The 11,464-nt window shown below is 38.3% G+C and overlaps 1 protein-coding gene across 3 annotated transcripts in view; it reads left to right on the forward strand.

The window, feature by feature from the left end:
- The window catches only part of AKT3 (AKT serine/threonine kinase 3), a 155,031-nt gene that overhangs the window by 139,390 nt on the left and 4,177 nt on the right, over positions 1 to 11,464 (forward strand). For all 3 annotated transcript variants that reach the window (XM_087774506.1, XM_087774507.1, XM_087774508.1), the window contains exons 12-13: positions 180 to 267; positions 10,081 to 10,183. In XM_087774506.1, coding sequence (XP_087630632.1) covers positions 180 to 267; positions 10,081 to 10,183 — 191 coding nt within the window. The remainder of the gene's footprint in view (positions 1 to 179; positions 268 to 10,080; positions 10,184 to 11,464) is intronic.

The raw sequence follows: 11,464 nt of genomic DNA on the forward strand, positions 1-11,464 counted from the left end.
TTTTCTGTCATGATCACCTGAATTCATATTAAACAGGTGAGAATTACATATTAAATGGGTGAGAATGGTTTCCAGATAGTCAAAAACAAATGGTGACTTTTCCAGCCATTACAATAACTTAATCTCCCTTTAAGAATAACGCTTGTTTAATATGATTTTTTTCCCCCCACTCTCTTTAGACTTGGTGGTGGCCCAGATGATGCAAAAGAAATCATGCGTCATAGTTTCTTTGCTGGAGTAAACTGGCAAGATGTATATGATAAAAAGGTATGTCTTCATATGACATTGAATAATCTGGCTTCTGCAAGGTGGTTTCAACTGATAGTCATAGGACTGCTGCTCTCTGAAGTTAGTCATGTTTTTCTTTGCAACTTTTTGTGTTAATACAAATGAATAATTATTCTGCACTAGGTATACTTACTTAAGCTTCTGTTCTTCAGTAATAATTTGACCAAAAATAAATTTTGCCAACCAACCTAAACTCAGCAAAGATTTTTCTTTTATTATGTAAATGTCCAAAACTTTTCCTTTCCTTTTTTCTTCCCGGGCCTTCAAGAGAAAAGTAGGTGTATGACTCAAGGTAATGTGAGAAAATGGAATGGAAGTTTATCCTGAATTGTCTTTTTATTTCTGCCTTTTATTGAAAAGTTGATTTATGGAAACAGGAAAATGATGTGATTGGAAGGGACTCATGGCAAAAATCTACTTTCTGATTGTTTGTGTTTTAAGTAGAAATCTTTTAAAAACTTATTTTAGAGAGATATCTAAGAAAATTAAAATAGCATTAAAACACTGAGCCAAAACAGCTTGTGGAGAAAGCGAGTACTGGGAATTCAATTGGAACAGTTTTCTCTAAACCCAGTCCTGTTCCTGTAATGATCAACACTTTGGGGATGATTTTAGAAAATGAATTTATCTTACTCAGTAGTGAAACTCAATTTGACTTAAGTTGTTTTATATACAGAAGCTGATTTTATCTCAGTACTTGTGTAAGAATTTACTTGTTGCTATAAACCCCTTCTATTTTGATAAATTCTCTTTTTTTTCCCCAACTGTTTTACATTGTTAATCTGCCAGTTAAGCGGCGTAATTTTAAAAGATAGATTTTTCTCCTTTTTTTACTTTGTTCAAATAAAAGGAAAATGGAAGACATACGAATGAGCAGAATATGTTTATGCTACAATGTCAATGATACAAACTGTTTCTTCAGTTGTTGTTGAACTGGAATTTTAAAAATGTGTGGTTGTTGGTGTGGTACTTCTCTGACAAATACCGGAATTGAAATACGAGCCTGTATATGATGATACAAAATACGGTACTCTGAAGTTACTTGATACGGGTGTGATTTTTCCCTGGCAGTATGATGAGGTTTCAAAAAACTCTAAAATAAATAATCAGAGCAAGTGTATTAATCAGGTTACTTTATGAGCTCAACCACTGGGTGGTTATGTAAGGACATTGTAGAGAAGCACTTTGAGGATAAAATCTAAAAATACAAGTTGAGGACCTTTCTGGAGTTTAAAACCCCCCACTAAAATTGATCAGATTGCAATGTGCTAGGAGTGGGTGAGAAGGAAAAAGCTGTTACATTACTCTTGCTCTGTTGAAAAAGATTTGTTAATTATTTTGCATTAGAAACAGAGTTTTCAATTTCTACACTGTGTTCAACATCATATTTAGTTAAAAAAATATAGATACTCTTAATTTTTAAGCATGCGCTTTGAGTCTTTCCAAATCAATGTGGCAAATGTCTTTCAGTCAAGATCTTATTCTGAGCTATTAAAATAAAAGGAGGTATTTTGCAGGTATTAAAAAAAATGTATATATAAAAATTTATAAATTTATATAAATATATTAAAACATATGCCTATATAAATGCGGGTATTTTGCTTTTATGCTCATGGAGGCGGATATGGCTTATTGGAGTATTATAACTGGAGAAATTGTAGTCATTCATTGTTTACTCTGTCCACTGTTGCTTTGAGAAACTAAATTTGCCAGTAAAAAATCAATTTAATTTCCTCAGTTGAACCGTTAAGTTCAAGGATCATAGGGATTGTTTTTGTGCAGTATTGGCACGCAATGTGTTCTTTATGGAAAGATAACTCATGAAAATGACTTCTGGCAGTATGTTTTTCTCTTTAATTAAAAAATAGTTTTGCTCCTATTACAAAGCCATTTGTCTGGTTGGTTAAAATACCCAGTTGTTCCTTCTGCACGCACAGTCTTATCAGTTCTGAAGTATGCAGAGTAAGACTGTGCGCTGAAATATAAACTTCAAACATAATAATAAGGTTAATGAACTTTCACTGAGTATGTTTATTAGAATGCTTATATGAATATTTTTGAGGTTTTGGAATTCTAAAATAACTCAGGAGCAATGTGCATCAAACAAATTTGATTTTCAAATAGATTTATTCTGTGCTTGCTTCTGTTGCTGTTTATTATTAGTAGTATAGTCTTCAGCAGTAGGGTCACTTGATGAAATTGATAGTTGATATAATTATTTGCATAGTAAAAATATTTCACAGTATTCTTGCCTGAGGTTTATGCACCATGAAACTGTAATTTTCTGGCTGCGTTTCAGGAGTGTCTTTCTGCTAGCAATGAAGGAACTGAAGTTCACATTCAGAGTAATGGAAACCAAAAAATAATGTGTATTCCAAGGAGTTGCTCGGGGATGGTTTTGTACATGTGCACACTATGCTCCTGTGCCGCTAATTTTATCATTTTTGCTAGAGAGTAAGTCCAGCTCTGTACTTACTAGGTTATCACTTTACTGGTGTGATTAGGGACAGAATTATGTATCTGTAAACGTAGAGTATTTCATGCACCAACAGTAGCTCTGTCAGGTCAAATGGATCCAAATGGTCAAACGGAATTATTAGCTCTCTGATACTGCTAACTAATTAAACTAATTTGGTACTACAGAATGATAATAAAATGTTGTATGGCACACTGGAGCAGAGAAGGTCATTGCCTTTAAATGAAAAATGTATAGTAGTTAGCATTTGTGATCAGATGTATTTATTTTTGGCAGAAAAACCATGAGGGCATATGAAAGAGAGCAGCCTGTGCCAGGTTCTTCCTGTGATCATCTCAGCCCTCATGAGTTTTTATCTCTGTGCCTGAGTATGAGAAATTGAATAGTTTGGCAAACTCTGAAGACTTCAAAGCCCATATACTTCTAAATAAAATATTTGTTTTATTTTTAGCTAGAATCAGGAAGCTTTCTGAAATTTCTCTGTTACTCATTTAAGAATTGATTTAGGACATTTTTATTTGGGTTGCAGAAATATTCTTAAGTTGTTGGATGTTCTGTCAGAGTCTTTCACCAAACAAAAACCACATGGGCATTAATTTAAAGGTAGGAATTTGGGTATGTCTTCAGGCTTGCAGCTTGAAGCACTCAGGTAGCCTCATGTCAAAGGAGATCCAGACCTTTTAGTGAAGGCTGGGTTTCCTCCCGCATGTAATTTGGATGAAAGAAGAAGAAAGAAACCGTATGGGAATTTGGGCTGAGACACATGTATCTTCTTCTGATTTCTGATAATACCTCCGGCTGTTCCTGAAGCAAATTAGGGCGTGCTAACAAATTTATTTGTTAGTAGTGGGAAGGGAGCAGGGGCAAGTGGCAGTAATGGTTGAAGCTGGGGTGCCGGACTTTGCTGCAGGCGCAGCGCTTGCAAAGGCACCTGTCTCAGCGTGGAGGCAGCGACTTTCAGCGTGAAGTCTGACAGCTGCAAGAAGCTGTTCCGTACCCTTCGGCTGTGACTACCTTTGCTTTACTTAATACACAACAACAGCAGATGATGAAACCCCATGACTGAAGCCCTGGGTTCAGGCCTGGCAAAATCTGCAATATAACTATAATCTTAAATGCACGTTTAAGTACTTTGGTGTATCAGATTTTAAGGGAAAGGGCAGGAGGGAAATAGGAAAATAGCAACATCTGGTTTTAGGCGGTTGCTATTTGAGTCGTACTATTTTTGTACAATTATCTGCAGTGCAACAAAGCCTGTAGAAATGACCCTCGTTACTTGCTTTTGTGTTGTTGCCATGCGAAGCAGTAAAAAGATCAGAAAACTGCTAACCAGTCTGATCTTTTCATTGTGTTTCCAGTGACACTTTAAACTCTATGGGCAGACCTAGTGGTTGATTACCACCCCTTCCCCCAGCTGCTTCAATTTACAGGGAGGAAAACGGACGTAAGGCTTCTGATTCTTAAACTTGTTGCTGTAGTCCTGGGGCTTGTGGTTTCTTTCTGTCCGTTGTATCAGCATTGTATCACTGGGAAAACACAGTTTGTCGATGGGCAAAACCCCCGGCTGAAGCCTGCCTTTGGATTTGTGTTGCGTGTCCTTCCCCCACTGAAATCCCAGCTCGTCCTCCTGCCCCTGCCTAGGACCACCACATGCAGTGTCCTGCCGGGGTCCACGGGGCGCTTCCAGCTCCCGGCCGTGCTGCGGCTGCTGGCTGGGCAGCAGGCCGCCTGCTTCTGGGCCGGCTATGGGCACGAACCCGGCCCGAGGTCAACGCGTACTGACTGGCTGGAAGCTCAGCTCAGATGACTTGTCTTTCCTTCAGTGGAAGCTCTAGTTTGCGGGGGATGGACAGGGGTGTCTCTTGTCTATTCAGTAAACTAGATTCAGAAATTCTGTGGGAAGTGTATATGTGCGAGTCTTTTGTCTGTCATGGTGCATTAGCCCAGCCATTCGGAATCTGTTAGGGAAGGACGTACAGACTGACAGAGTGCGTAATCTCATCAGCTTCTGTTTCCTGTGCTAACTAAGCTCACACCAGAAAAAGGACAAAAAATTATTGTTAGGAAAGGAAAATCAGTCTTTTAAAGGACTTACATATTTTTAATTAAAATACTGTTGTTGAAGATCTAATGTTGAAAGATAAACTAAGGTTTTGTGTTGTTAGTATCTCTGCATGATTTTTAGGGTCCCAGCATTTGCTTTGATGGAAGCTTAAAAGATGTATAAATGAGGGAACATGTATTAACAGATACACATCAGAAAAATACAACATTTTGAGACAAGCTTTGCTAGTGTCCTTTTAAAATGTTTTATTGTGGTATTTTGTAAGTTAATGAATTTCAGTTTATGTGAAAATAGACTGTTTACTGGGAATGTCATTTAGTAAGGTAGCTAGTTTGTTAATACAAATACATTTTTCTTTGAGTTGAGAAGTCTGTCTGTGAATTGTGACATGTTTTCAGCACTTCCAGCTGAGCATGCTTGTGAGGAAATACAAAGGCTTATTTCAGTGATGTGACCCCATTCTCCTCTCACAGTATAATTTATTTTTTCCACCATTCTGATTTGGCTAATCCGTCTCTTGGAGTTTTGGTTCTCCAGGAGAGTTTTAGGTAGATGAAAGTTTGATTTCTGGACATCAAATCATGAACACTTAATTACCAATACTTAATTCACTTTCATAGTCAGAAAGAACTGTAACGTTTGACACAATTTTTGATATATGTCAGACTTGAATAATAAACTAGATGGAAATTGTTGAAATACAGCATATGATGACAATACAAGACATTATTGAAATACCTGCTTTGTAGTTATTTTTATAATAAATTTTCAAAATAAGTAAGCTGTGAGAAAAGCAGAATTAATCTCATACATTGTAATTTATTAATAAAGAAGAGGCGTATATGTTGGGATGCGACAGTGATTTTTTTTTTAGTTGGACAACTTGGAATGTCATACTGAAGTTGAACCATAAGTAAGATTCAAATAGTTATTCCGTCTGAATAAAACCTGAAATTGAACAACAGTGCTCACTAGTATTTATATGACACAAAGAATTAGTGTGTTTGGGAGTTTTGAGATTATAAATAGTTATCTAGTTTATTTAAATGAATAATTCAGTGGGGGTGGTGTATAGCTGCTCCTCTTATTCCTTTCATGCTTTATCTCAGAGTACTATTCAGCTGCAGTCTGTTGGTGGATGAGATTCTTACGGTAGTGTTAATTTTGAGTTCATTGGAAGGAAAATACCCTTTAAATTAAAAGAAGAAGGAAGATCAGATTGATGTTCTTAAGCATCATATTTTTCATCTGGCAGATCGAACGCATCACAGTTACTTTGAAGTAGCTTCAGCACCTTCCTATACAACAGCAAGACAAATGATTGCTGTCAGATTATCTTTGACCAAATAACATTACGTACTTTCTCTCATACTGGAGTATTTGTGTAGTTGTTGAGTAAGCGTGGGAAAGCTCAAGGTGTAGGATAGAGCCTGTCTGTTCATCTCTGTGTGACTGTAAGAGTCAGGTACTGTACCTGCCCCTTTCCTTCCCCTGAGAGATGGGTGGCAAGTTTCCCAGGTCTTAAACTGTGGAAAAACAGTGGTGGTTCTCACACATGGATCTCGATGGATGCCAAATGGAAATGCCATTCACTGGGGATAATAAAGACACTAAGAATTTGATACTGCTTGTGCTGTCATTTCTAACACCAAGCCTTGGAAATGGCCGGGGCAGATTCAGCTTGACAGATGGGTGTGAAATTGGATTTCTGTCTTGAACATCCACTCTTATAGCCAGTGAACTCACACTGAGTTTAGGCTTTTATTTCTTTGTTCGTACACACATGTATGTGTGTAATGCATGAACACAGAAAATCTGCGTTTCTCATCCTTAGAATAAATTGCTGGGTGCTGAAGGTGCAATCCCCTGTCTGGTTTGAGCGTGTTCTGAATTTGCACAGACTGCTAGAGGAGGAAAATCGTCCTGTCCTAAAGCTTGGCAGCCGGGACCGAGAAGCGCGATTTTTCACGCAGACTGGGAAGGCCTGTGCTTAACAAAAGCTCATCTTTCTTACTCCTTTTGGACGGAGGTTACTGGGTGTGCCTTGCGGTGCTCACGTTACTCTTGGACTTTCTGACTTCTTGGGTCAGAAGTGGGGAAAAGCTGTGGCCATAGCAGCTGGATACCATTTCCTTGTGGCACCAAACATGAAATGCCACTGAGTGTAGAAAGGCATCTTCATGTTGTGATCATCAGAGCTGTAGTTAATGTTGGGTGTTTGGTTCTTTGTCATTGAGCCTCAGCTTCAGTCTCCCTTGGGAGGTATGGAGAAGCTTCCGAGTTCTTATTCAGGCTCTGTGTCAATCTAAGTGGTTATCTCTGCAGCCGTTACACCTTATTTGTCTTTCTAACCGTTTTGTTACAGCTAAAATTTGCAGAGATCTTGCTTTCTGTTTTTCAATAAAAGCTGACAATTAATGAACAAAGGTGGCAGCCCTCCAGAAAGACGGTTGCCAAGTTTCTGTAGCATGGCCTGGCGTGTTGGTGACATGGCTTACAAAATCTGTCTCGAATGGCTCTGTCTCCAGTCTCCTGAATGTGGTGTTGAAGTACCGTGTCCCTCTGCGTACACTTGCACGCATTGTTTATACCATATTCTGTGCTTCTGCTTTGTCTGAAAGGGTGTTAGGAAAGGATTCCTTACTGCATTTCTCTCATTTTCTTCTGGAGGTGATGCCTGAGCTCCGTGTGCTGGTTCCTCATTTCTCAACAAGAATTCTGCAGGAATCAGTAAATTATTTTAGAGGTTCTCCCATTAGAACTGGAAGTGTATCTTGCAAGTATTCCAACGATTATATGAAGGTCAGGGAAAGAATTTACCTGGGGGGGTGTGCCTTTGGTGGCAGATCAGGAGCCTGGAGTGGGATGTCCACAAGACTTCAGCTGCAGCTGTGCTGGTGGAAATGATGCTGTGAGGGAAGGAGGTAAAGTGTATGGAAAGAATTAGGAAACCTTCCTGCTGCTCTCTGTTCAGTTGTGTCTCTGTGCGTCTTAATCTCAGCTGCCATTTCCTCTTTCCCATAGGCTGCAGGGGATGGTTGCTGTATGTCAGGGTATAGCTTGTACAAATACCAGCGTAAGCTGTTGTGGGGAGCCACATGGCTGCATGGTTTGTTTTTGCAGTCACTGAAGTTTCTGACTGCTTTTAATGTCCGGGATATGAAAGGTACTGCTGTAAGATGAATCTCAAAACACCAGTGACATAAATCTGCATCCTCCCTTCTAGTAACAGCCTGGATTTCCATGTGTTTTATTTGTTTTACCTCCCCAGACAGCTAAACTTCTGGCATAACTAGACGTTTCATCAGCTGACTTACTGGATGTTATTGACAAACAGTTTTCTATTAAGCCTAGCTACTGAGCATCGAACTGGAGCACTAACTTCCTCCCATCACCCGTGACTGACAAATTTTGTTTTAATGGTGCTTTTCGTACCTGATTGAAATTATTATTGTAATTATTTGTTCCTTAAGAGTCATTTAGTATGGTGCTTCTCTTCCTAAAATAAAGTTTTCAGAGTATGTTCATAACCATTACTATTTCAGAAGATGGAGAGAACAAGGGGGTGATCTAAAGTCATAGCGAGGCCTGTTCGTTGCAGTGGACAAAAAAAAAAAAAGGGGAAAAAGCCCTGAATAAACCAGTAATTAGCCAGTAAGTTTTTGAGGAAGAAACTTGTCAGTTAATACACTATCTTTTTCTTCTCCAGTTGCGGATCCATACATTGCTATATATTATGATCTTACCCTGCCCTTCCTTTTGCTTTTCATTAACTACTTTGACCTAAATCACAGCTGTTAAAGACTGCAGAGTGAGTGTGTTCTCCTTCTCTTCACATAGCAGTTGTGGCATGAAAGGTCTCTGGTTTACTTTATAGCAAGAGTGGGTTGTTCTACTGGAGATGTGTATTGCACCATTGGAAAGACATTGTTTCTTGTCCTTGACTTGAGAAACAAGAAAAGCTTTCTTAAGCTTGTATTTTCATATGAAAAGTTTTAATTCTTGTGAAGTGGCATTTTCTGTTTCTGATCTGGAAAAATGATCCAATCGGGGAAGTAGTAAAATTGTTATAATAACCTGTTATCTAATGGATTTTTTTCATACTGAATTTATCTAATGTTTACTTCAGTTGCTGAGAACTGTGAAAGTGTCTTTTAAAAGAATGTACAGTGCCGGTCACTTGAGCAGAGTACGTTACTTGGCTTCCTATAATCTGCCTTTTTTTTTTTTTTTTTTTTTGACTTTTTGAGTGTTCTCTGAGACAGAAAAATGAAAAAAAAGGCAGTTGGGAATGTTCCACTGCAGTAACTCTGTGCTCAGGAATTGTGTGGCTGCTTTGCTGGGGGACGTACAACTTTGGAAATCTGTTTTAATAGTGCAAAATTGGTTGGGATGGCCAGGATGCATACAAAAATAATTTTCATGAAAATGTGTCGGTCATGTCATGTGTCGTGTCCCCCCCCCCCCGAGCCATTTGCAATATCATACATACTAAACTGCTGTATCGTTTTGGACTGGCACCATGCAGTGCGATATTCCATACTGAATATGCCTTCCAGTTAAAATCTTTGGCCTAGAGGCGGTTCTGGAGGAGAAGGTGAAGAGCAAGGCTGGTTCAAAGAGGGGCAAGGGAGCCCAGCCTGTGAGCTGTGCGCAAATACTAGTGATTTGCCATTGGGAGATACCACACTGTACTATGACAGCAGTAGGCAGGATTAGATCCAGCAACTCACTTAAGCATGAACTGGCCTTTTTTCAAATCTAAAATTTATTTTCGCATTCGTATAATTTCTTCTAAAGGTAAGTTCAGATGTAGGCCTTAACCCTGCAACAAAAATTGCATCCTGCTTACTATGGTCTCTGTGTAGTCCTTTTTGCCTTAGCTGTTCATACCACCCAGTTGTGGCGAAGTACCTAGAGCTGCTGTTGCCTGACATTTATGCAGGTAATTAGAATGGCCTGAAGAGCTTCTAGGTAATTATCTTTATGCAGCTCAATTTATGTGCAAGTCATGTGAGAGTGATACTTGGAATTTAGCTGTGTTGTGCTATTAGCTAGATTCTGAACTAGTAGTTTTGAGATTGACTCTAATGGCTTCTGTCTCTTATTAGAAGTTAGAGACTCAGCTGCCTCTCCACGGACCTGCTCGTTTGATCTGGGGTGTGGGGAAAAAGAACTTGCTTGTTTTCCTGGTAGTAATCTGGATAGTTTCAGGTATAGTAATTTCATTTTGTTTCTTGGTCCTTTTCAGCTTGTACCTCCTTTTAAACCTCAAGTGACATCTGAGACAGACACCAGGTATTTTGATGAAGAATTTACAGCTCAGACTATTACAATAACGCCACCTGAAAAATGTAAGTCAGAAATTATGCATAACTTAAAAATAAGCAGTTTATAGGAAAGCACCGTGTAAGGTTTTTTTCTGTTTGAATGGAAAAGCTATTCTCACTGTTACTAATAAAAATCTTCATATGGAAGTGTGTAAGAGTAACTCTCAACGACAGTGTTCTTTTAAAGAAGGAGTAATTACAAAGCTTAAAATGTTAGATCACTCTGGGTTGGGTTTTGGGGGCATTTTTTGGTGTGTTTTTTGTTTTGTTTTTGTTCGTTTGGGTTTTTTGTTTTGTTTTCTCTTTAAATAAGAGAAAACACTAGCTTCGAATGTTTGATTGTTGGCAGTCAAGGTCCCAATTCAGCAAAGTACTTGGAACATGGACCCTGCTTTAAGGATGTGGACACTGCTAGTGGCTTCAGTGGGTTTTCTAGGTTTAGTGAGTTAGGCATATTTTAAAAATACTTATGAAGACCAAAAGGACAAAAATAGAGCTGCCAGCGACAAGTGGATGTCTCTTGTGTAGATACTACTACATACCATAATTACTTGAAAATGAAATTTCCTATCAAGTCCTGTGCTTCAGCAAAGCTCTTAAAGAAGTTATTAATGTAGATGTAACTGCTGCACTGGGCCTTGCACAGAGTTTCTTTGTGGGAGTGAATGTAATTTCACCGTAGTTTATATGTTTGTCATCTTCTGCTAGACACACAAGAATCATCATCTGATTGGCCAAGCTAGGGCTTAACAGAGTTACTCACCAAGTTATTTAGATATCAAAGTTTTACAAATCACACTAAGTGAATATTGAAACTATATCTTGTATCTACAGTAATCAAACTGATAGCTAAACAAACAGGCTTTGTACATTAACCTACTTTAAACTGACAGTGTAAAAGGGAGACTATTTGAAGTTACAGAACTGAGAGGCACTGTTGAAGTCAAGCAGCCTAATCATAGCCATTGCTCAAACCTTCATTAACTCTAGTTTTTATAGGTAGACTATATGAAGATACAAAAGATACATAATTCTGAAAGGTTGCATACAAATACATTGTTAGAGTAACAGTTTCAGTAGGAGTCCTTAAGGATAAGCACTGTTAAAAAATCCATGTGAGAATTTAGATCCAAATTCTCAGAGTTAGGCAACATCTGGTGCCTGGTTTCCATTAGCATTGCAGGAATTATGTAAATAAAAATATTTATGAATTTGGCTTAGTCCGTGTTTCCTCTGATCCCAATAAATACTCTAAAAATAAATAGTTTGCTAAAAAATAATATGGAAGAATTGAAACACATAGAA

The sequence above is a fragment of the Nipponia nippon genome, unplaced genomic scaffold (genome assembly GCF_047370975.1).
Source record: "Nipponia nippon isolate SJK-2023a ecotype South Korea unplaced genomic scaffold, ASM4737097v1 scaffold_4, whole genome shotgun sequence".
NCBI classification, from domain to species: domain Eukaryota; kingdom Metazoa; phylum Chordata; class Aves; order Pelecaniformes; family Threskiornithidae; genus Nipponia; species Nipponia nippon.